This window comes from Thunnus thynnus, chromosome 5, assembly GCF_963924715.1.
Source record: "Thunnus thynnus chromosome 5, fThuThy2.1, whole genome shotgun sequence".
NCBI classification, from domain to species: Eukaryota; Metazoa; Chordata; class Actinopteri; order Scombriformes; family Scombridae; genus Thunnus; species Thunnus thynnus.
Window position 1 is genome coordinate 20,694,096 of NC_089521.1, and position 27,297 is coordinate 20,721,392.

At 40.3% G+C, this 27,297-nt stretch overlaps 1 protein-coding gene across 1 annotated transcript in view; it reads right to left on the reverse strand.

Annotated features, from left to right (window-relative positions):
• LOC137183772 (mucin-2-like) overlaps positions 1–26,078 on the reverse strand; it is a 48,952-nt gene extending 22,874 nt beyond the window's left edge. Inside the window, exons 1-39 of the mRNA XM_067591073.1 lie at positions 25,847–26,078; positions 22,824–23,079; positions 22,615–22,729; positions 22,239–22,329; positions 21,980–22,113; positions 21,670–21,886; positions 21,092–21,217; positions 20,853–20,967; positions 20,587–20,754; positions 20,381–20,471; positions 20,218–20,287; positions 19,990–20,127; positions 19,734–19,898; positions 19,489–19,583; positions 19,256–19,400; positions 18,178–18,359; positions 17,880–18,031; positions 17,627–17,765; positions 17,236–17,346; positions 16,961–17,140; positions 16,358–16,597; positions 16,097–16,253; positions 15,237–15,365; positions 9,715–14,994; positions 9,603–9,607; positions 8,459–8,642; positions 8,156–8,366; positions 7,836–8,011; positions 7,594–7,663; positions 7,311–7,411; positions 7,172–7,203; positions 6,901–7,078; positions 6,683–6,787; positions 6,542–6,582; positions 6,284–6,406; positions 6,088–6,186; positions 5,858–5,986; positions 5,714–5,753; positions 5,552–5,631 (exon numbers count right to left, since the gene is read on the reverse strand). Of these exons, the coding sequence (XP_067447174.1) occupies positions 5,552–5,631; positions 5,714–5,753; positions 5,858–5,986; positions 6,088–6,186; positions 6,284–6,406; positions 6,542–6,582; positions 6,683–6,787; positions 6,901–7,078; positions 7,172–7,203; positions 7,311–7,411; positions 7,594–7,663; positions 7,836–8,011; positions 8,156–8,366; positions 8,459–8,642; positions 9,603–9,607; positions 9,715–14,994; positions 15,237–15,365; positions 16,097–16,253; positions 16,358–16,597; positions 16,961–17,140; positions 17,236–17,346; positions 17,627–17,765; positions 17,880–18,031; positions 18,178–18,359; positions 19,256–19,400; positions 19,489–19,583; positions 19,734–19,898; positions 19,990–20,127; positions 20,218–20,287; positions 20,381–20,471; positions 20,587–20,754; positions 20,853–20,967; positions 21,092–21,217; positions 21,670–21,886; positions 21,980–22,113; positions 22,239–22,329; positions 22,615–22,729; positions 22,824–23,079; positions 25,847–26,078 (10,302 nt within the window). The remainder of the gene's footprint in view (positions 1–5,551; positions 5,632–5,713; positions 5,754–5,857; positions 5,987–6,087; positions 6,187–6,283; positions 6,407–6,541; positions 6,583–6,682; positions 6,788–6,900; positions 7,079–7,171; positions 7,204–7,310; positions 7,412–7,593; positions 7,664–7,835; positions 8,012–8,155; positions 8,367–8,458; positions 8,643–9,602; positions 9,608–9,714; positions 14,995–15,236; positions 15,366–16,096; positions 16,254–16,357; positions 16,598–16,960; positions 17,141–17,235; positions 17,347–17,626; positions 17,766–17,879; positions 18,032–18,177; positions 18,360–19,255; positions 19,401–19,488; positions 19,584–19,733; positions 19,899–19,989; positions 20,128–20,217; positions 20,288–20,380; positions 20,472–20,586; positions 20,755–20,852; positions 20,968–21,091; positions 21,218–21,669; positions 21,887–21,979; positions 22,114–22,238; positions 22,330–22,614; positions 22,730–22,823; positions 23,080–25,846) is intronic.
• Positions 26,079–27,297: the final 1,219 nt, after the last annotated feature.

The window sequence follows — 27,297 nt, forward strand, 5'->3', positions numbered from 1 at the left end:
TCCCACCGTTTACCCATGCTTCTTTGAATTTCTTCACTTTGAAATTCAGAGCACTGGGCAGAAATCACATCATGTCAACACCTCACATATGCCTTCACAATGCTTTGTTTTAATTAATTTTTTTGTGTGTGAGTGAACTGATCCTTTACAGTTCAAATTAGTTTGTATTTTCAAAATTCTTACAACTTATGAGTGCTTGTTGGTAAAAACAAAAATACATAAAGCTTACCTAATTTGTCATGTAAAGCTTCTTTGAGTACCTAGAAAAGTGTTCTATAACTAGAATGTATGATTAAGATATTGATTGTGATTGTAATATGAAACATTAGCAAGGATGAGTACATATACAGGTGGAAGTGGAAGTTTAAGTTTAGTTCAGTAGTCATAGAGCCCTTAGGAGAAAATCACCTCTGTGTTTGTGTTCTACCCTTCCTCCCAGAGAGCAAAAGCAAATAGTACAGACTGAAAGACTGATAAAAAAGAAAAAAATTATCAGATCCCATCAGTTTGACTTTTTTGAAACTAAAATATGTCCCAACATAAGGATAAAATGCTTTGAGTGCCTTGGACAAGACCATGCAGAGAGAGGTGTACAGCAGCAACCATCCTTCACAGACTGCTGACAGCTGCCCAAGATTAGATGCCAGCAGTGGTGGGAGCACTTTCAGCATGTGACTTGATGCTCCGCTGCAAGAAGAGCAAGTCGAAGCTCACGATTGATGACACCAACACCCCCCACACCAACACCCTCTGGTGACACAACACTGACTGACTTTCTGGACTGCAGCTAAAACATGGTTCTCCACGCATCTTCAAGCAAAATGCAGCTAAATCAGGTGTTTCTCAGTTCGAGGACAGCAGACTTCCAGAGAACAGAAGAGACTGGAGCACACTGATTAATTCATGGCCTTTAATTGTGCAAACAGGCTAACATTTGGACACCACTGTGTCTTCATCAGAGTCAGAGTGGACAAAGACATGTGGCAAACAACATATGTAATCAACCAAGACCAGGTATGCAGTTGTCATTAGATAATTGATTGAGCAGGGTTTCAAATCTAATGAATAATGAATCTAAGGGTGGGAGTTGTCATAGTCAGTGTCCAAGTGCCACACCCACAACACCATGTCAAAAACAAAAGAGCACAAACCTCTCTTAATAGATAAAAATACAACAAACCCAAGAACAAATATCCATCAAATGTGACAAATTAGCGGAAGCATGACACATTTAGTTCTTCATTAATGCCAAGGGGCTAACACTATATCAGAAACAAAAAGAACAAAAAGCTTTCTAAAAAGTTACAGAAATAAAAGTACCTAAAGTACAGATACAAACATCCATCAAGTATGACAAATCAGAGGATACATGACAAATTCAGTTCTTCATTTATGCCAAAGGGCTCCACCGTGTTCAGAGAGTGAATCAATTACGCATCTGAATGTGGTACTTGGACACTGACTATGGCAACTCCCCCCCTTGGATTCCTTATCCAATAGATTTGAAACCCTGTTCAACCAATTATCTAATGACAACTGCACGCCTGGTCTAGGTTGATTACATTTGTTGTGTGCCTCAAACTCGCAAACCAACAGTGCAGAAATTAGCTGTGTTCTCCAGCCCCCCCCCCGCGACATGATGGTGAGGTTTTAAACCCCTTCCCAACATGCTGTCCATGATGTTAACTAATGTAATGTTGGTGTTGATTTTGAGCTGTTGCTTGTTGACAATGTTTTGATTAAAATTAAATACATTTCTAACAGAACAAGTTCCTCCACCCACTCCACCTCGCCAATTCTCTGTGTCACCGAGGTGAATTCGGTTCATTCCATTTCACATGGCGTGTCATGACTGCCCAGTGCACAACACACACACACACACACACACACACACACACACACACACACAGATGTTGCTCCAGCACTCCCTCCCGTGAAGGAGGCAGAGGGCCAGTCCAGTTTGGGCAGTGATGTCCAAAGATACACCTCACCCAATGTAATAGCACTGAATAAAACACTTGCCTCCTGTTGTAGTCGCAGTTACCACTTTGTTCAGGAACGGTATGTACAACATGTCTCTCTGGTTAAGAATGAGGCGTCAGGTTGCATTATCTCTCTGTCAGGGAGAAATACACCGGATATGCACTTATCCCAGAGTCAGGGGCATGCATGCTTGGTGCATTCTTCCTCATTGATCTCCACACGGGAGACAAGGAGGATTGAACACAATAACACAAAGTCTGCTGCTGTGTTCACAGAGCAGCTGGCAGTGGTGGGTTCACTCAAAAACAATAACAGATATAAAAAGCTGAATAAAAGCATACATTAGAAAAAGATGTTTAAAATGTCAGAATTGGAACCATGTTTCTAGCTGTAAGTAATATGTGGGAGTTCATGTGTGCAAAAAAAATGCACAGAACAAGTGCAGTAATTACACAATAATGAACATTTCTCACAAGCACTGTGCTATTTGGCCATGTAAATTAATCATTCGTTGTCTGCTACAAGTTACATCAGCTGCTAGTAGCCAAACTCATATGATGTCAGATGTTCCCACAAAACACTTCAAAGAAGACACTGTTTGGTTTTTGTGTGCAGTAACGTGTACAGTAAGTACATGTAGTGTTGTCTTTGCATACTTTCATGCAAACAGAAATGCTTGCTCTGACACATAGCAAATAGATGCTTTGACGCAGTTGTTAACACAGTAAAATTCACCTGAAACCTAATGATGGCAGGTGAATACTGGGTGTTCATGGATATGTGTGTGTGTGTCTGTGTGTGTTGCTGTTCCTGGCAAACCTCTGTCTAGCAGGATTCTGTCATAGTGAATCTTTCTGAGAATTTCAAGTGTCTTTCAGTTCTGAGGTTCTCTGCTCATGTTACCATCTAAATTGGTATCTACTTCTGTACTAACAAAGAGAAATGAAAAACATGAAAACCAGAAAAATCTACTCTTAGTATGTTTACATTGTTTACCTTTTGGAGAATCTGCAGCCTCCCTATCGTGAGTGAGTAAGTTTGTGAGTTGGACCCAATTACAAATGAGTTCCACGAGGTGCAAAAAAAGTAATAACTGTTGGTAGGAAGAGAAAAAGATAAAACATAAATTTAAATATTGATTTTAATGGAGTACATTCTCAGAAAATGTGTTGTCCTTTAGTTGTACTGATCTGGTTGTGTGGACATATTAGTACGGTACGGCTGTGTTGTGAATGAAAGCAGTAACATTGCGAGGAAGGCCATGTAAAGTGTTATGTCCGCCTAACAAAACACTTTACATGGCCTTCACGTGGAGTGAGTGAACCAATCAAGAAACTCTGCTGAATACAGGAGACATTGCTATTTTTTGAATGTTTAAATATTTTAAATAAAATGTTCACATGTTGTGGTGTGAAAATAATGTTTAATAAGCAGAGCGACACAAATACATCACAACAACCAACAAGTAATTTGTATTTATTTATTGGGTAATAGTAAAGTCAGTATAATACAATGTATTTGTAAAACTGCAACACACATTGTTTAAAAATTCCAGCCCTCATACAAACATTGTCACTACACAGCCATTCGAGCTTGTGTCAGTGGACTTCCTTCATCTTGACAAGTGCAAAGGCGGCTATGAGTATATATTGGTAGTTGTAGATCATTTCACCGACTGCACAGGCAAACCCTACAACATCCAAGTCTACGAATATTCAGTGATTATCCCCTCAAATTTGGATTTCCAACACACATTCACCACGATCAGTGGGGCGAGCTTAAAAATCAGGTATTCACACAACCGAGCAAATATTGTACCATGGCTGGATCGAGGACTACCCCTTACTCATTTTACCCAATTTCCTGGTAATACCCCCCTGACTCATTTTGCCCAAATATCCATAAAATGAAATTATGTATTGCACTGTATTGATTTCAACTAGGTGTACCTAATAAACTGCCAATTGAGTGTATTACACCTGTATACCAAAATGTATTTTAAATGTCTTTTTGTTGGTATGTTTTTTCAGAAATAATTTGAGCAGGAGATGCCATGACCTGTGCTTGAGTGCCACTAGATGAGCAGCAGGTGACTTAGTCTGGCCTGCTGCTAAAGGTGCACACACTGCCTGCACTAGTGAGTCAGCTGTGCTCATGTTGTTACAGAGACTTACAACTCATCAGCAGACTGTGGTGCTCCAGGAACAGCCTTAGTTACTTCACATGAGGCCCAGTTTATTATAAATGAATGAAAAAAGTAATTCTGTTGAAAGACTTATAAAACTTGATGTATTTTGTTGAATATAGATTTTAAACCTAGTCATGACTTTTTTAGACACAGATTCCAAAGATACCAGATATCCCTGTCTGAATTTTGGGGAAATCTAAGGGTGTACAAGATATCTAGAATATTTGTATTTGATATAATGGTGAAGCCCTAAAACTCATAAAAATAAATTGAATATTTTACCCAGCATAAACATCATACAGCTTCAATGAAGTGCTGGAACAAGCTGATACAGAATATATAGCATATGATACTGTCAATGTGAAGTAAAATGACATCCTAAAAGAAGTAAAAAGGGAAATAGGGGTTAATATTTTCACTGTTCACTTTATTTTCCAGCAGGAGCTCAAAGTAATGTGTCATCAGCTTTAGATGTGTTAAACTGGCTATGGTCAGGTGATAACTTTACTGATCGCTTAATCGATATGGTAATTCAGCTGTGGTAAAGGTTAAACATTAACATTATTACTATCCAAAGGATCCAGAGATGCGTGAGTTGTCTGTTACTTGCCGTCATTCATAGGGAGGGAAAACTGCATTTCCAAACATAATTATTTTTAGATGAAGTTTGGCAAAGAAGTCTGCTGTGTCGTTTCTGGGCACCACTCTGACATTCTAATTTCATGTTGGTGGTCTGTGTGTTATTTGCTGATCAGGCTATGGATCAGGCACCAACATGTGTTTATTTGAATTTGATTAAACAAGAAAATAGAAAAGATGAGACATGAATATAGTTGCATCTTTTTATTTGATCAGTTGATAAATACTCTCTCTATAATGTCAATTACATTGTAAGAGATGCAATGATTGTTAGGGCAATAGGGGAAGAACTTTCCATACAGATTTTCAATTACACCAGTGTGAAGCTTCGCCTCTTGCGAGCTGGATATACTGTAGCTGTGGTGCAGTCTGTGTGGCGACAGCCACACTCCTCCGCATGGATGTATGTGTGAGGAACCACTTCTCCATTGACACATAGCAAGTCAACAGTGCGATTGCTGTAGCGTGTCTCCTTACAGCATGTGCAAGAATGCCGCATAGCACCTGCTGCTCTAGAATACCTGAAGAAAGCAGAGGTGGGATTAATTAACTTAATCAATTAACTTGAAATTTTTACAAACTATACCTAAGCATTTTTAAAATGTCCAAATATTTATGGTTTTATGACTTTCCAGAGGAATGAGAAATGTTCTAATATTGTATTTTTATTATTCTTATAATGTAATATCATCCTTACTTGGTGAAAGTGTTGCAGGATCCCTCACAATATGGAACATCTACCTCCTCCTTAGACCAACAGTCCTTGTGTTTAATACGGGTTTTCATGGATACTAACTTGCAGGCCTTCTCCTTCTCCACACCTTTTCAAAAGAAACACACAGTTAGCTTGTTTTATGTAATTACATTCTATTCAAAAGTAAAGAAAATGTCAAAGATACTCACAAGTTTTACAACAGCCATTTGCTGCAGTTTGAATTGTGTCCTGAGGAGGGGAATATACAACATCAATAGAGTTTCTTTCATAGTAAATTTTTATTCTCAAAGACACAGTCAATCCAGATGAATTTGTTGAAAGTGATAACTTACAGGTTGGCAGTTGCTCTCCTGGAATTGCGGGCAGACAATGTGTGAACGCATGGTTATTAAAGTCTCACCACTCTTAACACAGGTGTAATGCTCACACATATTCCCAGGTGGTGACCAGGTTTCTCCTTGCTGAAGAGCAGGAGCACATGCAGATATCAAAATACTGAGATACTTTTGGCTATTAAACTTGAACATGTAAAGGCATAGCCAACAGAGATGATCCAACTTACCTTCAATAATTTTTCAGTACCATTAACATTTAAGACACAGTGTGTCTGTACACACCTCCCACAGCATATATCTGAATCCGTTTTCACATATTCATAACCCTGAGAAAAAAGGAGGAATAAGTCGCCAAGTCCAGTTTTACGAGTTCACTCTTGTAATTTTTGTGTACATGAAAATAATGGATGTAATTTCTCATACCTTGTAACATTTTTCCTCACACAACAGAAGCTTACAAGTCATTTTCAATAGACTGGATTTGGGGTCCACCTCATTGGTACAGGTACAATTCTGACATAGATTCCCAAGAATTGAAGCACCAGGCTAGAAAATAGAGAGGAAATGTGTTCAAACTCATGTTTTCAGCCATACAGACCTTAAAGTGCGGCAGAAATCATTAAATGACAAAAGTGATATATTAATGAATTATGTGACAAACTTATTCAACAACTTATTTACCTGGTATTCAATGTGTTTGTGGACACAAACCCTCTCAGGATCTAGAATGAAGACGTGAGCCAAGTCAATGAAAGTCATGCGAAAGTATCAATGCAGTCATTAGGGTTTATATGAAGTTGAACTGTGAATTCGAGCACTCACCACATGTATGTTCTGGACAGCATTTTCCCTCTGGAACACTAACAGTTGGCCGATATCCAACTGGACATTTCATGATGTTGACTGGGCAAGTATTGCTGCGACACTCTGTGGAGATGATAAAATGGTGAGAGTAAATAGCTAACAGCCATCGTTAAGAATGGATATAAATGTAAAGCATTCTGAAAACTCTGAAAGAAAAATGATGCTACATGTCTTACGGCAGACATAGGAAGTACAGCAGGAGTCTGATGGACTAGTTTGGTTGACAAGGACGAACCCTGGACCAGTGCAATTTGTTATAGATGGTACTGGGCACACCTTAGGCTTGCAAGTCACAGTCTTGGTGGACTCATCACAGGTGCAGTTTTGGCACATGTACTCAAACCTTTCATTTACCTGAAAGAATAAACCACATTAGTGAGTTAATTGTCTCTTGCAACAAGTAAACAACACAGCTGGGATTTTAACTGAGTAGAAGACTTGGCTCACCTCACGAGGAATGCCCTCAGGATCAAGACATCCTGTTGGGAAATGAGCATTGTGGAAAATTAACAATCCCGTAGGACTTAATGAGTGATATGAAATAAACAGCTTAATGATAAGACTAGAGGATATACACCACACTCACCACACTTATCAACACATATGACGGACTCTTTGTTGAAGAGTTTCATTCCATCAGGACAAAAGCAGCCCTCAGTTGTGAAGTTCATGATTGGATCAATAGGACTGTAAAATGCAATCATAAAGAACAAAATCTGTAAAAACAGTTGATGGTACTCCTTTCAGATGTCTAAAAGACAATTGATTTAATACATTGTAGTTGCCATTGTCCATTATGATCCTAGTCTCAGGAAATATGTTTACAATAAACCATAAAATGAATACACTTCGTTTTCGTTGAGACTTACTTGTCTTGACAGGTTGGCTGTTCTGCAGGACCACATGCCTTGTAAACTTTGTTTGATGGGCAGTCACTGGCTGTTAATGAAGAAAAGAACTCAATATAATTGGTTCTACATATTACCTACGTACTGTATATAATAAAATGTAAAACAGCCTGTTCAATGTGTGTTAAATGTAAAAACATGAGTTGCCCCTCCTGACTCCACTGATCCCAGCGTTTACAGTAAAATAATTAGGGGGTGCTTACCACACATTGTGGTGTGGTTCCTCCAGTTCACACAAACTCCGGCCTGCCCACAGGCAGCAGCATAGGTCTGCAAACTTGTGCACTGCACCGCTGGGTTGGAAACATGGCAGCTATCAAAAACACAACCTTGGTAGAATTTGTCAGGAGCGACAAGGGGATGGCACTCTGCAAACACACTGTGGGAGTAAAACACAAATCAAAACTGGATGACAAAAAAACACTGTTCATATTTTGATAAAATGAAAAAGCTGAGAAAAACTGCAAAATATCAAAGTTATGGGGATAAAGCAACACCAATAAATGGATTAGAGAATGTCTACCTGCTCTTAAGCAGATCACAAATGGAGTCTGGCTTGCATGGAGATAGGATTTGTGGGGGTTCAGGTATTTTGGAGGGGAGTACAAATGGTAACTGACAGTCGGATTTGTAAATGTCTGATGCAGGCCAATAGTCAGCCATCACAGCACAACTTTGCAGCAGCCGGCCTCCAGGTAACATGCAGTCATCAGCCTGGTTGTTGTTGCATGTTCCTGTCAGCAGAGTCACATAATAGTTAATATTATTGTCTTACCTCAAACTAATGATTTAATAATGTGGCCACTGGAGAGAGAGATGATTTTACCACAATGGCCCTGTGTATTGTTGCCAAAGTATTGATATGGAAGGGTCACACTGAAGCCAGTTATTCCAAATGTAATGATCACTTTTAGGTGAGAGATCTCCAAAACCATGGTAATGCCAGAATTCATGATCTTCACACCTTGTTGTGAATAAGGTAGTTTCAGACTTACTCCATCTATTAGAGCCTAAAGGGAAAAATATGATAACAAAAAATAATATATATATAGTATGACAAAAGGACAAGGATCAATCATTGCTATTCCATCTACATTGACAGTAATAATCTACTCAAAGTTAGTCTGGTAAATTTAAGGAATGGTCATGAGATAAGACTTCCACATGATCAAATATTGTTTTACCCTCAATTCTGCTTCTCCAAGGTTAAGGTTATGATTCTTGAGTGTGATAATTTGCGATCTATATGATATAATTATAGATCGTGGACAGGAAACATCGTCAGTGGGATCACAAAAGACATTATCAATATATATCTTCAAATTATGCTTTGGTAACATCTCTTCCATCAAGACATAAGTACAGTTTCCTTGATAACTGTAGAAGAGTCCATCAAATGTGATGTAATGAGGATCTCCCCAGCCTTCACATACACCTGAAAAGAAACAAAAAAAGTTTAAAGTTCTAATCAAAAATGTATTTAACAGAAAAGCATAAGTCAATAAATATGTCATGTATCCTTTTAACCACAGAATAACTTACAATCACAAACGTAATGTTGACAGCAGTAATTCTCATCATACACAAGAACAGGTTTCTTTCCATTGGTACAAGTGATGGGTTCAAGGGGTGGACATTCATAAGGAATTATTTCAATTGTATTGTTCTCAATGCATCTTGCTAAGGTGCAGTTGCACAGTAAGAACGTCTCATTTTGCTGGTGTAAAATGAAAAAAAGAGAAAATACAATCTAAGTACTATAACATAAATAGTATATTTTGATGTGCTAGATAAATTAAGATTCTTACTGCTACATCCCATTCAGGGCAGGTAGGTACAGGAGGTGTGGGTGTGGGTGTAGGCAAAGGCGTTGGCCTGCAAAGTTCAGTCTTGTTGCTAATCTCACAAATATCAGAACATATCATTGTGAGACATGCACCTGATCCAATGTGTTCCATGTCAAGTATTACCTCCCCTAAAGGTGAGAAAAAAGAGGAATACTTGAATAAACAGTGGTAGATCTTTAAAAAAACAAACTCATATAGCTTGTTGTAAACATAATAACTTTATTTAATTTCTTACCTGGCCTATAATGCTTGCCATTAACTACACAGAAGCATTGTGTTGTCGAACTCAGTGTGATTATTGTTGATGGTGTAGTTTCAGATGCTGGTGTTGTCTGGGTGCTGATAACGGAGCGAGTTTGATACACTGTGGATGGGGAACTAGTGACAGGTGGTTCAAATGTTGTTGAAGTTGTGGAAACAGTAGTTGGCCCTTCAGTTGTAGTAGGAGGTATGGCGGTAGGAGTTGTAGATGTTGTGGTGGTGGTTGGCCCCTCAGGTGTGGCTGTGGTTGGCCCCTCAGTTGTAGTAGGTTGTGTGGCAGTTGGGTGTGTAGATCTTGTGGCTGTGGTTGGCGCCTCAATTGTAGGAGGGGGTACAGCAGTTGGGGTTTTAGATTTTGTTGTTGTGGTTGGCCCCTCAGTTGTCATAGGAGGTACAGCGGTCGGGGTTGTAGATTTTGTCATTGTGGTTGGCCCCTCTGCTGTGGTTGGTCCCTCAGTTGTCATAGGACGTACGGCAGTCAGGGTTGTAGATCTTGTGATTGTGGTCGGCCCCTCGGTTGTAGTAGGAGGTGCGGCAGTCGGGGATGTAGATTTTGTCATTGTGCTTGGCTCCTCTGTTGTGGTTGGCCCCTCTGTTGTGGTTGTTCCCTCAGTTGTAGTAGGGGGTACGGCGGTCGGGGCTGTAGATTTTGTGGTTGTGATTGGCCTCTCAGTTGTAGTAGGAGGTATGGCAGTCAGGGTTTTAGATTTTGTCGTTGTGGTTGGCCCCTCTGCTGTGGTTGGTCCCTCAGTTGTCATAGGACGTACGGCAGTCAGCGTTGTAGATCTTGTGGCTGTGGTCGGCCCCTCAGTTGTAGTAGGAAGGGCAGCACATTTCTCACAACAAACTCTGATCTTATAGTTGAAGCACTTAAATGGATGTCTTATCTGGTCCTCTTTTCTACATATTAAGCCATATCCCACATCACAGGTAACAACTTGGCGAGTTTCACACACAGAGGCATTGAAATCATGCTTAGGTTTATCTGCAAATCTACAATCAATTTCTTTGGGATTTTCACATATTTGTTTACCATTATTTTTGATGTTCTCATATGTTTCCCAGTCACTTTTGTCCTCTTCTGGATTATGTACATCATACCATTCTGACCACTCACATGTTGTAATACATGGAGTACTGGCAGAAGTGGTGCCTTTAGTTGTAGTTGGGGGTTCTGTTGGCGAGGTGGTAGATCTTGTGGCTGTGCTTGGCCCCTCAGTTGTAGTAGGTTGTGTGGCAGTTGGGTGTGTAGATCTTGTGGCTGTGGTTGGCCCCTCAATTGTAGTAGGGGGTACAGCGGTTGGGGTTTTAGATTTTGTTGTTGTGGTTGGCCCCTCAGTTGTCATAGGAGGTACAGTGGTCGGGGTTGTAGATTTTGTCGTTGTGGTTGGCCCCTCTGCTGTGGTTGGTCCCTCAGTTGTCATAGGACGTACGGCAGTCAGGGTTGTAGATCTTGTGATTGTGGTCGGCCCCTCGGTTGTAGTAGGAGGTGCGGCAGTCGGGGATGTAGATCTTGTCATTGTGCTTGGCTCCTCTGTTGTGGTTGGCCCCTCTGTTGTGGTTGTTCCCTCAGTTGTAGTAGGGGGTACGGCGGTCGGGGCTGTAGATTTTGTGGTTGTGATTGGCCTCTCAGTTGTAGTAGGAGGTATGGCAGTCGGGGTTTTAGATTTTGTCGTTGTGGTTGGCCCCTCTGCTGTGGTTGGTCCCTCAGTTGTCATAGGACGTACGGCAGTCAGGATTGTAGATCTTGTGATTGTGGTCAGCCCCTCAGTTGTAGTAGTAGGTGCGGCAGTCGGGGATGTAGATTTTGTCATTGTGCTTGGCTCCTCTGTTGTGGTTGGCCCCTCTGTTGTGGTTGTTCCCTCAGTTGTAGTAGGGGGTATGGCGGTCGGGGCTGTAGATTTTGTGGTTGTGGTTGGCCTCTCAGTTGTAGTAGGAGGTATGGCAGTCGGGGTTTTAGATTTTGTCGTTGTGGTTGGCCCCTCTGCTGTGGTTGGTCCCTCAGTTGTCATAGGACGTACGGCAGTCAGCGTTGTAGATCTTGTGGCTGTGGTCGGCCCCTCTGTTGTAGTAGGAGGTGCGGCAGTCGGGGATGTAGATTTTGTCATTGTGCTTGGCTCCTCTGTTGTGGTTGGCCCCTCTGTTGTGGTTGTTCCCTCAGTTGTCATAGGAGGTACAGCGGTCGGGGTTGTAGATTTTGTCGTTGTGGTTGGCCCCTCTGCTGTGGTTGGTCCCTCAGTTGTCATAGGACGTACGGCAGTCAGGGTTGTAGATCTTGTGATTGTGGTCGGCCCCTCGGTTGTAGTAGGAGGTGCGGCAGTCGGGGATGTAGATCTTGTCATTGTGCTTGGCTCCTCTGTTGTGGTTGGCCCCTCTGTTGTGGTTGTTCCCTCAGTTGTAGTAGGGGGTACGGCGGTCGGGGCTGTAGATTTTGTGGTTGTGGTTGGCCTCTCAGTTGTAGTGGGAGGTATGGCAGTCGGGGTTTTAGATTTTGTCGTTGTGGTTGGCCCCTCTGCTGTGGTTGGTCCCTCAGTTGTCATAGGACGTACGGCAGTCAGGGTTGTAGATCTTGTGATTGTGGTCAGCCCCTCAGTTGTAGTAGTAGGTGCGGCAGTCGGGGATGTAGATTTTGTCATTGTGCTTGGCTCCTCTGTTGTGGTTGGCCCCTCTGTTGTGGTTGTTCCCTCAGTTGTAGTAGGGGGTATGGCGGTCGGGGCTGTAGATTTTGTGGTTGTGGTTGGCCTCTCAGTTGTAGTAGGAGGTATGGCAGTCGGGGTTTTAGATTTTGTCGTTGTGGTTGGCCCCTCTGCTGTGGTTGGTCCCTCAGTTGTCATAGGACGTACGGCAGTCAGCGTTGTAGATCTTGTGGCTGTGGTCGGCCCCTCTGTTGTAGTAGGAGGTGCGGCAGTCGGGGATGTAGATTTTGTCATTGTGCTTGGCTCCTCTGTTGTGGTTGGCCCCTCTGTTGTGGTTGTTCCCTCAGTTGTCATAGGAGGTACAGCGGTCGGGGTTGTAGATTTTGTCGTTGTGGTTGGCCCCTCTGCTGTGGTTGGTCCCTCAGTTGTCATAGGACGTACGGCAGTCAGGGTTGTAGATCTTGTGATTGTGGTCGGCCCCTCAGTTGTAGTAGGAGGTGCGGCAGTCGGGGATGTAGATTTTGTCATTGTGCTTGGCTCCTCTGTTGTGGTTGGCCCCTCTGTTGTGGTTGTTCCCTCAGTTGTAGTAGGGGGTATGGCGGTCGGGGCTGTAGATTTTGTGGTTGTGGTTGGCCTCTCAGTTGTAGTAGGAGGTATGGCAGTCGGGGTTTTAGATTTTGTCGTTGTGGTTGGCCCCTGTGTTGTGGTTGGTCCCTCAGTTGTCACAGGATGTACGACGGTCAGGGTTGTAGATCTTGTGGCTGTAGTTGGCCCCTCAATTGTAGTAGGAAGTGCAGCACATTTCTCACAACAAACTCTGATCTTATAGTTGAAGCACTTAAATGGATGTCTTATCTGGTCCTCTTTTCTACATATTAAGCCATATCCCACATCACAGGTAACAACTTGGCGAGTTTCACACACAGAGGCATTGAAATCACGCTCAGGTTTATCTGCAAATCTACAATCAATTTCTTTGGGACTTTCACATATTTGTTTACCACTATTTTTGATGTTCTCATATGTTTCCCAGTCACCTTTGTCCTCTTCTGGGCTATGTACATCATACCATTCTGACCACTCACATGTTGTAATACATGGAGTACTGGCAGAAGTGGTCCCTTTAGTTGTAGTTGGGGGTTCTGTTGGCGAGGTGGTAGATCTTGTGGCTGTGCTTGGCCCCTCAGTTGTAGTAGGTTGTGTGGCAGTTGGGTGTGTAGATCTTGTGTCTGTGCTTGGCCCCTCAGTTGTAGTAGGTTGTGTGGCAGTTGGGTGTGTAGATCTTGTGGCTGTGGTTGGCCCCTCAATTGTAGTAGGGGGTACAGCGGTTGGGATTTTAGATTTTGTTGTTGTGGTTGGCCCCTCAGTTGTCATATGAGGTACAGCGGTCGGGGTTGTAGATTTTGTCGTTGTGGTTGGCCCCTCTGCTGTGGTTGGTCCCTCAGTTGTCATAGGACGTACGGCAGTCAGGATTGTAGATCTTGTGATTGTGGTCAGCCCCTCAGTTGTAGTAGTAGGTGCGGCAGTTGGGGATGTAGATTTTGTCATTGTGCTTGGCTCCTCTGTTGTGGTTGGCCCCTCTGTTGTGGTTGTTCCCTCAGTTGTCATAGGAGGTACAGCGGTCGGGGTTGTAGATTTTGTCGTTGTGGTTGGCCCCTCTGCTGTGGTTGGTCCCTCAGTTGTCATAGGACGTACGGCAGTCAGGGTTGTAGATCTTGTGATTGTGGTCGGCCCCTCAGTTGTAGTAGGAGGTGCGGCAGTCGGGGATGTAGATTTTGTCATTGTGCTTGGCTCCTCTGTTGTGGTTGGCCCCTCTGTTGTGGTTGTTCCCTCAGTTGTAGTAGGGGGTACGGCGGTCGGGGCTGTAGATTTTGTGGTTGTGGTTGGCCTCTCAGTTGTAGTAGGAGGTATGGCAGTCGGGGTTTTAGATTTTGTCGTTGTGGTTGGCCCCTGTGTTGTGGTTGGTCCCTCAGTTGTCACAGGATGTACGACGGTCAGGGTTGTAGATCTTGTGGCTGTAGTTGGCCCCTCAATTGTAGTAGGAAGTGCAGCACATTTCTCACAACAAACTCTGATCTTATAGTTGAAGCACTTAAATGGATGTCTTATCTGGTCCTCTTTTCTACATATTAAGCCATATCCCACATCACAGGTAACAACTTGGCGAGTTTCACACACAGAGGCATTGAAATCACGCTCAGGTTTATCTGCAAATCTACAATCAATTTCTTTGGGACTTTCACATATTTGTTTACCACTATTTTTGATGTTCTCATATGTTTCCCAGTCACCTTTGTCCTCTTCTGGGCTATGTACATCATACCATTCTGACCACTCACATGTTGTAATACACAGAGTTGTAGTAGGGGGTTCACTTGATGAAGTTGTAGATTTTGTGGTTGTCCCTTGTGTTATAGTTGGGGGTTCTGTTGGTGTGGTTGTAGATTTTGTGGTTGTGGGTGGCTCCTCTGTTGTAATAGGAGGTGTGGCAGTCGGGGTCGTAGATCTTGTGGCTGTTTTTGGCCCCCCAGTTGTAGTAGAGGGTTCACACTCCTCCACACATTTCTGCTTCTTCTCATCAAATATGGGCTCATCCTCTGGGCACACAGGGTAACAGCCTGTTAAAATCAGAGCATAAAGTATCATACATTATGTTTTCACAATAGGAGCATTGTTATTAATTGTTTTTTAAAATCTTGGAAACTGAAACTGGCCTGGTCTCTTTTAATATGTTAACACATATTAACATATTAAAATCCTCCTCCTACCAAATAGGATCAGCTCAGCATTCAAAAATTTTAACATAAAACACATTTATCAGATTTAAGATAAGACAGCATGTTGTGAATTGACCTCTTACCTTCCAGGTTGGGTATAGGGTTGCTGCAATTTCCTTGTGGATTCAAACAGGTCTTGTAGCAAGGTGTGAGACAAGGATTGTAGTGCCACTTGCATTCATCCGGGTCATTGTAGTAGTCACAAAAGACAGCTAGAATGAAAAGATACAAGATATGTTTTTAAATAAAGGAAATGTTGACCAATGCAATCTCTGTAATAAAGTGTCACTCAATGAAAGAGATATCAAACTTAAATTCCACCTAAAACATTTTGGCATTACATTTCTTGTAGGCCCAAGAATTGCATTTAGTTCTAGATAAATGTAGGAAGTTATCACTTTCTACAAATGACATAAAGTATCATAGATATTTTGGTAAAATGCTCAATGTTGAATAACAAACTTGAAGGCAATTTTGAAAAAAAAAAAAAAAAAGAAAACCCATAAAACTAAAAGCTAAAAACACTCAGTTACATTTTGTTAGACTAAATTACACAGAATTTAAGAGTATTTAAGAGTAAAGCTATTATGTACATAAACTATTTTAACTTTGATTAAATTTGGTGTAAATATATATATATATATATATATATATATATATATATATATATATATATTTCACATTTTCAAGATGAGTAAATGTGGCTAATGTCTCAATATATTTAGATATATATTTAGAGGAAAAAATAAACGGCAGAATATTAGACACCCTGTTTATAAAGGAAAGAATAACACAACCAAGAAAACATCACACACATTTTGAAAAATCTCACAGTTTCTGGGGTCAGTGCTCCTGGGGTTATAAGAATTTGGGGATCTAAAAACTGGGTTTTGAGACAGAAAAGGCTGAAAGACCTCAATTTAATTTAAGTTTGATTACTTACGACAGATTTCTGGAGTTCTCCATGCAACACAGACACCAGCCTCATTACAAGCTTGAGCATAAGCTGCAACTGCTGAGCAGAAACATTCACAGTCTCCTCCAGTGTCACAGGCACAGGAATCTTTCACACAGTTGTCATAAAATGGACGAGGATCTACCTGTTCAGTTATCAAAATGTAAGATAGATTTTTAAAAAACGATTTTAATATTTTAAATCATGGAAATTGAAATAATGATAAATCAGAAACAAATATGTCATTACCTTATTGCGGCAGTTTTTGAACGTATCTCCAGTTATAATGCTGCACATCATTTTTGCCCAGTGATGTCGATTGGGTGTTGCTCCACAAGGATCTACATTCGCTTCCACATCTGGGCAAGTGCTGGACACTTTCCAGCTGTGAGCAAATTCTAACGGATTGCTCACTGTCAGCTGACCTTGGGTGGTAAACTCACTCTGTCCATCACCATCAAAATCTCCACACAAGCCACATACCTCTCCCTGTACAGCCAAACAAAAGAGTCACAGAGTTATTTTACATATAGGGACGATATTCAATATTGATAGTCTTTCTCATAACAAGGAACAGGCAGGAATTATTATAACTGTATAATATTGACAAACAGAATATTCTATTATATTGACTTAATATGTTATGAAATATTTTAATAAGTGGTTCAAGGATTTCAGCAATGGTACTCTGTATCAATACCATTGCTGTACCAAGCTTTAGTGGCACTAGAACCAAGACAGTGATATTGCAGATGAGCAAAGAAACGCACAGCGTCTCAAAAATCTAGTTTTAAAATTTTCATCATTCATCATCACTAAAACAATTTAGTGTTCAGTTAAACTTTGACTCACCCTGTGCTGTGGTTCCAACAGGATGCGAACAGTTGTTTTGCGATCCCACATCACTGCCAGACCAATGGCAGATTCTATGACCAGATACAAGCCAACCCTTCTTATTTTGTACTGAATCTGACTGCCATATCCCAGGTCCGTCTCTTCATATTTACCTTTTGACAGTTTAACTTCCATTCGCTGTAATATTAAGGAGGTTTATGTTGCTTTTATTGCAATGTAGATATTGTTGTTTGATATATTACTTTAATGTCAGGTTTTGTATGAAGTCTTACCCCCAGTTGGATTCGGACAGTTTTGGAGCATGTGGTGCCAGTAGTGCCGCATGGTACATTTTCTGTGATAACTCCAAAGTTGTCCTGCACTGTTTTATTACCACATTTGTTCTTAAAAGAGTGATAGATTGTATAATTATCTGCACTTTTATTCATATTCCTTATTATGAGAAACAGTCATCTTAAAGTGAATGAAGGTAAACATAGCGTAATTCAGGCAAAAGTTTTTTCATACGTCATATATTGACTGCCTTTTAATACTGATGTTAAAGAATAACGGTAAGTCATAATTCTATGAATGTCATATCTATTCATTTCTGAGATGAAGGGTGGTGAGCAGAAGAAAGTGAGCAAAACTATTATTTGGATGATTTTGACATCCATTGTTTACCTTCATTGCAACATAGGCACAATGTCCTTGAAACCCATATGTTCGCTGATCAAATGTGTTGTAATGACCACTTCCATAAATAACGCAGGTTCCTGAGCATTTTTTCTCTGTGCACTCCCATTTTCCACTTTTGCAGGTGCTAGGTGTGTTAAAAAATAGTAAATATAACAGTGTTGTTAGTACTATAATGAAGTAAAACACTCAGACGTATATTATATTTGTTTATCATGGTCTGATCTAAACAAGGTCATACCAGGTGTTGCACTTGTTAGGAATTCGTGTTCCACGGAGATAGAGATGCCCATTGTGCTGACATGGACATTCATGTTCTTTCACACAGGAACCTTTGCCATCATCAACAAGGCCTAATGGACAGCGACAGCCTGATTTACACTCTGTGGAGTCCTGGAAGGATAAGAAGATCACAGCAAAAGAAAACATTGCATCTTCAGTGTAATATACTGTCCACCATTAAATTCAGGAAATACATATTAGATCTAGTCATTTGTGAGTGAGAGGTAAATTTGGACATAGTGGCAAAAATGGCTCACACAATCATCGCTGTCCAGATTTAAACAAGTTCGAGCACACTGTAGTCCAAGCTCTCCTTTGCCAGCAGTGGAGCAGTTGAAGAACACTTTCGGAGAGGAGCATGCTGTAACTGAAGTAGAAACTGATTTCATATATATTGTATCAACAATATGCTTGTGTTGTATTTGAAAAAAAAAAAAAACTTACCTGATGAGCGGGGTCCCCAAGAACGGCAATGAAGCTTTCCATTAGTGCACACACTAGAAGAAGACACAAAAGTTATAGCATATAACACAAGGGGACTTAAAGTCTAAAAGTTCACTTCCTATAAAGTAAAATCATCAGTCTAGGATAATTGATTTGAGGTCTGATGTCACTGAAATGGAAACAACTGACTAACCAGTGCTCGTCCTTCATGTTTATAGACTTTCCTGGCTTGATGTAGACTTCGTTGTGGTAGCAGGGACATTTTGCCATGGGGACGCATTTGCCATTTTCATTTAGGTAGAGACCCTCAGGACAGGAGCAGCCATCCACAGGCAAGAAGTCAGAAGTGCAGCTCTGCTGCTCTGAGCCCAGTGATCTACACGTCAACTGGCATCTCTGATGCTTGTAAGAGAAGGTCTGAGATGCTGGGCAGCTCCTTGTGTATTTATCTGTTTTGTGCATGATATGAGAATGGTTATTTAACAGTTTTATGAATAACTAACTGATATTAGGTATTTTCTTTGTGTTGTATGCATCTTAAGGAATGTAAGAAACCTTTAGTTGAGGCACCATGTTCATGTGTCATAAAGACAAATGTGGAATAACATCTAGTGTGGGGCCCTTATGTGTAAACTCAGTAGCTTGATAGGAACGGCGCCAAGATGTCTGACATGTTGACAGGTCCATATCATAATTCAACATACTAAGGAGAAGTCGACTGATAACATATATGTTGAAGACATGGCAAGGTATAAAAGATCCCTGCTAAGTTTGCTTGTTGCTCATTGTATTTGCATGTGACAGGACCCCAGCCGGAAATAAAGCCGTATTCAAACTTATGCTTCTTTGTGTGTCTCACTCTATTCGGGATCATCAAATTTACCTAGTTACACTGATGAAAATCCTTACCACACACATCGTCTCTCCAATTTGTCAAGAACACTCCCTTAGATGCACAAGCTCGTGCATAGGAGGACAAGACGGCACACAGACAGGCCTCACTCTTCTCGCAGTTACAGGTTGCATAAATACACCGCTGCAGAAGACACCAAACACTTTTGGAAAATGACAGTCTCATTGCAATTTAATTCAACTAAAGGCCAACAGAAAATGTTTTGCTGTACCTTGTAATACATCTCAGGATCCACCTCTGAATGGCACTGCGCGAAGGTACTATTTGCACTTATTAGCAAGGCGCACCAATGTTTGGCGTATCCCTCTGAGAGTGAAGAAATAGTAATTCTTTTATTTTCAAAGTCAACTACGGTGTTCAACTGTCTAATAGCCTTAAATATAAAATACTTGCAGACAAGATATCAGTGTTTAAATCACCAGATAACCAGTAGAATAAGCAACCAGAATTGTTTACCATTTTCTACACTGAGGGAACAGGGGTCATCAAGTCTTTCCTCTGTGTCTTGGCACATGAGGTTAGTTTTCCAGGAGTTACTAAAAGTGGCTGCTGTTCCCTCCACAATCCCCTGAGGAGTCTTCATGTCATCAGACAGGATCATGTTGTAGTTACCACACAAACCTGATGATGCCAAATATTTTAGAATCAGACAGTATTCTGACATATTTTTGATGATACCAATGCGTCATGTAAGGAAAAATGTAAAATTTACCACGTGTCTTTGATTTGTAGCTCTGGTCCAGGCTGACATACACTTGCATGACAGGCACGTGCTGGATTTGAATTTGCAATCCAAAACTTGTCTGGAGCAAAATGTGAAAGGATGAAGCATGGAATATGTTGATGTCACCTTTGAAAGAAAAGAAATACAAACAATAGTATAATATGAATGAAGGATGAAAATAATATATTTAATTCAGTTTCATACTGTATGACCTACCTGAGTGGTACGGCAAACTAATGGTCTGCATATTCTGCTTTACTGCCCCATCAGAAGTGAACATTAATACCTGAATATAAACAGAATTGATCATTTGAGTGTTGCAGATATATGTGAATCAATAACAGTCGACAGTCATCTTAAGTGACAGGCTTTAACTCACATTGTTTCTGTCATTGTTCAGCAGGATTTTAAGGGCCTTAAGACAAGTGTCAAACTCTTGGTTTGCACATGGCACCAACTGTACCAGGATGGTGAACTTTGGACTAGCATCATTCTGAAATATACACAGTACGAGAACAACTACATAAGTAACATTGGATTTATTTTACATCAACTGATTATATATTTTCTCCAAGTGAATTGTATGAATATGAATCATTCACCTTGTTTTCCACCTTGGCCAAGGTGTAATAACAGTCTCCGTGGAAGGTGAAAGTTTTCCCATCAAAGGTAGTTACATGTGAACCCTCTTCAACAGCACATGTAGCAGGCATTTGAAGGCTTTCACAAACCCATCTTCCTTCAGAACATGTACTGAAACAACACAAACAGTTTGAGGTTTACAAAAAATTACACATGATTAATGAGACCAGATAATTCATTATGCTAATATTATAAAGTATTTGACTTACCAATTCTTTCTGTCCTGTCGGTGGACGTCACCAGAGTTATAGATTTTGTCATGCTTGCACTGACATTCAGATTGAGCAATGCACCCTCTCATGGAAATATCATCAAACACAGTTCCTGAAATAGAAATGTGTGACATTGGAGGTCACAGTTATATAAAAGTGTAATTATAAGTGAAACAGGAAATTATAAGCAGTATTATGTAGTGACAAACATGGGTTCACATGTGAAGAGCACTAACCAGGAGGACAAAAGCAGCCGTCCATTTTGTGATCCTCACACAATGAACTTGTGTCCGAGTATGTGCAAGTATCCATGCAAGGAGAACCACTTTCCTCATAAACCATGTTGGATGGGCACTGTTTAGCTGTGAAGAGATGGTACAGTTGAAATAAACTGAGTAAAATGTGAATTAATGTGAATTATTCCATAGTATATCAAGGGTGAATGTACAGTAACTAATTAAATTTTTTCCTTTAGTATAACAAAGTATTTCTGTGTACTTGCAAAATCATATGGAGAACTTTAACACAGTAACTTCACTGCGTTAAAGTCAGCCAAGTAGAACTTATCTGGCCTCCCTTTATGCAGTTTTTCAAAATATAATCTAGTTTAAACCTCTCAACTGCATGATAAAATCACATTTAATAAACTTCAATAAAATCACATTAAATAATTTTCTCACAGTAAATCAGTTACTTTTTTCTGAGTACATTTTAAATTAGCTGCTTTTCAGTGAGCTGATGTCAGTGTTTCAGTACTCTTTTCAACCATTATCATACAACATGTAAAGATGATGACAAAGCAAAAAAACATTACCACAGAACTGAGGTGTCCTCCAGTTGGGAGACTGTCCTCCAGCATGGGAACACTGTCTAGAGAACTCAGACAGTGTGCTGCAGACACATAAGTCATTTGTACTGTTGATGCAGCCACACATGTCCTGCACACAGGCTTGGATGTAAGGCTCAGGGTTAATCAGTTTGGTGCAGGAGCTCCAGGACTCTGAATGTAGCATCTGTTTACAGGTGGTTTGCTAAAGGTGAAAAATAGGATAGTAGAGACATAATTACTTTGTTGCAGGATATATTACTACATATTGCTAATACTAGGTGGATAACAAACTCACAAACTCCTTGCAAGAATCCCGCACAGTCCGTTTCTCTGGTGATTCATCCTCCTGTTCATAGGGGTCCTCACAATCATTGTTTGGACGGTGGGCTTTCTGTTTGTTGCCAAACTCAATGGGGCTAATTTTGAGGCCTGCATGTGATTATATTCATAGTGTTGCATGTCAAAGATACAGTAAAAGACTGAATATAGTAGTAGTATGCAGTATGTGTTTGTCAAAACATAAAATGAATTAATACATCAAGTGAATAACCAACCATTATGAATGAACTCATTGTAGACAGAAACACCATTGAAGTCTCCACAAAGTCCACAAGTACGATTAGCATAATCCTGATCCACCTCTACCTACAATAGACACAGCAACACAGCAAGGGATTATAACAAGTTCTGGATTTTTGCAATTTAAATAACAATTATATACTAAGAACATATTAAAAGGCAAAGAAAGTGATTTTATCAATGATGAAAAAATATAAATATGACCAAGTACATTGAGCCAGTTCCTCTGGCATACTATGAATAATTTACAGACCCAAAATTTCTCTAATGTTCTCGATGTGATACAACAATCTGTTTCTATGTCACACACATAAAGTGCAGTAGATGAAAACATTTATTTTGAGCTTTTACCATGACTGCATCATCACCATTCCACATGACAGTAATGCCAACTTTGGACTGGAGCTTGATGTAAACAGCATTTTTTTCCACTTGTACCCCAGCATTGTAGTATGGCATCTTGACACTGGGAGAGAGAGAATGTTAACTTAATCAAAACGCACAAATGTCAGAGAAGAGTGAAGTACAGTGCTTGAACAGGCTATGTGACTTTTACTTACAGATGGTCATTCACAGTGACCTGGCTCTTGGTGAGGTGGAAAGAAAGGTCATTGATGGTAACCACCACATAACTGACTGTAGCGTCTCCATCATTCTCCTTCCTCTTCATGTGCACCGAGAACTCCTGGTAAGAGTCATGGCAGTCAGAGGCCAAGTTGTATTCACACATACCAGGAAACTGGTAAACATCACCGTCAAAGGTCTTGAAGTGCTCTCTGCCCCATGTGCTGCAGATGCTGCTGACATGGTTGCGAACTGGGGAAGCAAAATGAGAGAAAAAGGTTTTGCCAGTATTATTAAGTTTCCTCGTTTGTATGTGCGAACAATATTTTGGAAAAACAAAAAATGTAGTGACGGATAATCTTCTAGACTATTGCTAGACCACCAATATAAATTCCACAGAAAATATTTAGTGTCTTACCCCGTCTGGCTTGAATATTGATGACATTAGAAACAGACAAAGCAAGTACACACAACCACACTAATTTCCACGTCATGGTTGCCACTGTGGGCATGCTGTCACCAGAGCAGGTACTAGTCAAACTGTAGTCGACGGCCCTTTATATTGAGATTGCTCATTGTTTTGCTCCCACCCTCTTCGTGTTTTTGCCACACATACCAAATATGTCTGGAACAGACCATTCATGCGTTTCTACAACTTCTGTAACCATCAAACAAATCCAAACAAATATGTTTGCAGTTCTATTAGGCCTTTCTGGAAATCGGTACCTGATCTAGGCTATCCTTTAAAAGTAATTACTTTCAGATCAAATTCCCAATAAAGTCAATACAATATTTACTGAACTATTCAAAATTATAATAATGCAAATAACGAAATGTTAGCTATATGAACATAGACTTTTGCATTAATATAATACTAATAACACTTTAAAAAAGTAACAGAATGTAAAGAAAATCATACATACATACATTCAATTAATAGAATCACAAGGCCAAGTTAAAAAAAATTAAAGGAATATAAATGTCCCTATGTTGATGGGGATGTCACTCAACCACTGCCTAAAAGGTCTGACTCTATATGCTCAAGCAGTGCTTTCAACAAAACCTGCATTATGTCTTTTAAAACTGTGAACTGTTCTTTTTGCATCAGTCCAGTTTGTTGGTGTCTCATAGCAAGGTCATCTGATAACTTGCATCTGGATCATGAGTAGCACAGGATGTGCTGGTAGTACTACATCCTTGATTACTGTCATCCTCTAGCTACAGTGTCAACTTAAAGTACATGAGGTGTAGCAACTTTTTAACAGAATTGGGCAGGGGTGGGGTGACTGGGAGTGAGAGATGCTTTGCTGAACCATGGTGCAAAACACAATGTTAGAGATCTTTTATGTAATTATGAGAAGTGTAAGCGAAGAAAAAGACATCACCTGCAATAGTCTGACTCCATCTCCAACTTCGATTACTTTTGGACTAACTCAAGACTGTACAAAGCTGATGGTGTGCACCCAAATTGAAAGGGAACAAAGCAGTTGACTGCTAATTTCATCCAGTTTATAATCTTCAATTCTGATATACACCACGGCAAGACCCGATCCAGACCTATGTGTCTCCCATCACTACATCCAGTTCTAACAGTGTGGGTCCTGCCACTGTGTGTTCTGACTCTCAAACCCAGTCTCTGGAAAACTCTAGCCATAGCAGGCCTGACTCTGCCACAGCTAACAACTCCAACTATTCTGCAAGCGTCTTAAAGTTTGCACTTCTCAATGTCAGATCCCTTACTAATAAAAACTTCATTATTAATGATCTCATAACATCATATTGGCTTGATTATATTCACTTTACTGAGACTCTGCTCAATGAAACTGGTAGCAAGGAACTGATTGAAGTTTCTCCATCTGATTTCTCATTTTCACATTTTACCAGGTCAAACAAAAAGGGTGGTGGTATTGCTGCCTTTTTTTCAGATATTTTATCATGTAAAAGTGTCTTATTTGGTTCTTACTCTACTTTTGAGTATTTAGCCCTAGTAATGAAATCTGCATATCCCTGTCTAGTACTCACAGTTTACCACCCTCCAAGGCTTAAAAAGGCTTTATATCTGAATTTGGTGATCTTTTATCTAAAATAACTGTTAAACTATTAATAGTAGTAATAGTAGTGGTCAAGGAGTTGTTCCCAGACATCACTTGATTATCAAGTCTTTACCCAAATGTGTATTTTCTTCTTCAATTCACATTTCTTTGTATGTGTGTGTGTGTGTGTGGTACAGGTTATATCCATAGCCCACTCAATCATAATTAATTTCAATTAAAAATTAGAATTTTCCTCCTCCATTGGTGGAACAGGCTGAGTTGCAGTGGACTACATGATATTAGTGGTTTTCTAGTGTTAAGTAATTTGCAAATTTGCATACTTGAGGCCGGTGATCAAAAGACAAAATTCAAAACCAAAGGAAGACAAATTAAAACAAGCAAGACAACAGTTAGTATTCAAAAACCAAGCAAGACAAAAATTAAAAAACAAGAAAACTAAAGCAAGACAAAAATTTTAAAAATAAGAAAACTAAAGCAAACAACTAAAAATAGCTTTACCCCAAACCAGTCCAACAAAACAGTGGCTACAGGGCTATGCAATGTCTTGGTGACATTTAAATGGCCAGCTGTCTTTTGTTCGTTTGCACCATGGTCAGGCACACACGTTCAATATTCAGTTCCAATGACAGCATGAGTTTCTCCTTGAGAGGCCAATGTGTAATCCAGTGCAGTAATGCCATCATTCATACAGCAGTCATCTCTTGTGAGAGCATGGACATGCCTTTTGTGGTAGAGTTTGTGATGAAGGTCTCTTACTTGATCCAAAGTTGCCATAGTTTCAAAATTTGGAATGAGTACCAAAAATCTTGTCCATGGTGCTTGTGTGTGTGTGTATAAGTCCTTTTTAACAATGTGAACCTTACGTGGCATGGTAAGGACTCTCATGGCTGGTATCGCATGACCCAGACCACACAAACCATCCTTTTGGTTCATTCTTTAGCTGTCATGCTACAAATCCAGTATACAGGTCCCGTTTGTGATGTCTGTGGATTTCTTCCGTTCTGCTCCTCTGATGACTGTGGGTGTCTTGGAGGGTGTCGCACATCTTTTTCTGGGCTTCCGGTGCCTGTAGTGCTCCTCTTCTCCTCTGCCGGCAGCTTTGGGTGTTCTGGAGGGTGTTGTGCATCTTCTTCTGGGCCTCCAGTGCCTGCAGTGTCCTTCAGGGGAGGAGGTCTTTCCCAGGGGTGCAGCCAACATTGGTGGGATGCATGGGCCCAAGTGGGACAACATTCACTCTTGACTGTTGTGGTGGTGGTGAGCTGGTCGAGTTGGAGTCTGGACCAGCAGGGTTTCAAGGCATTCGTTGGTGGAGCTCTCTGATGCAGACTCAGTCTTGTGGTTGGATGTTACGGCATTGTTTTTCCTTTGGAGGAAATCAGATGGTGTCTACCTAATAATGGGTTAGCTGAACAGTTGAGGTTAGGTCACAAAAGAATGAGATTGTTTTCTCACTCGTTGCATAGGATTACAATTTTGGGATATTTTTGGCACAGAAAGTCGAGATGGTTATTTCTGCAAGTTCAGACTCCTGGCCAATTTTAGAATCCATTTATCTCAACACACATATAGAAAACATTCACATTCACAAATTTTCACTCTTATGAAACTACAAGTGTTTCTAAACATAAACATCTCTACAGAGAAACCTTCACATTCACCCATACACAACCACACAGCAAACTTACTTAAAATTAGGATGGTGTCACCTTTCTCTGGGACTCCAATTCCACAGACCTCCAACAATACACAGCAATAGTAATTAGGTTTTCAAAAGGACCCTTACCTCTGAAATTTGGATCTGGTCACTGGTGTGTTTTTGGTCTGGAAAAAGAGTCTCCGTTGAAGATCTGTTGCCATCCGGGTCACGGCACCATTTGTTGAAGAAAATCACTCAAGTCCTTGTTCAAAGTTTGCTGTGGTGGAGGCGATTTAATAGCATTCCAGAAATGTGGTGAGCTTATTGACACAGAGCTGATCTGATACAGTAGACTGACCCAGAGCAGAAGGGATGGAAACACTTTATACTGTAAGATCAAACAATTGGTAACCAAAAGGTAGGGAGGTAGGGCATTTGTATACAGGATCTTCCTGTAAAAGCAGACTAAAAACATATCTTTTTTGCAAGCTTTTAGTAAGGTACTGGGTAAAACCTTCTTTTTAGAAACAGTATTATTATTGTTATTTCTTTTAACAATGATAATAATAATACCTTCTTATCCTACTCTCTTATTGTAATACCTTCTCACCTCCTAATTTTTTATGCTGTCTTATATGTTGTTAATAAAATGTTTTTTTTATATATGTAACATCTTCTTATTTTATGTTTTATCTTATTTATATATGTAATGTTAATGTAATGTTATATATTTTGTCATGTATGATCTTTACTTGTTTTAAGCACACTGAGTTTACGCCT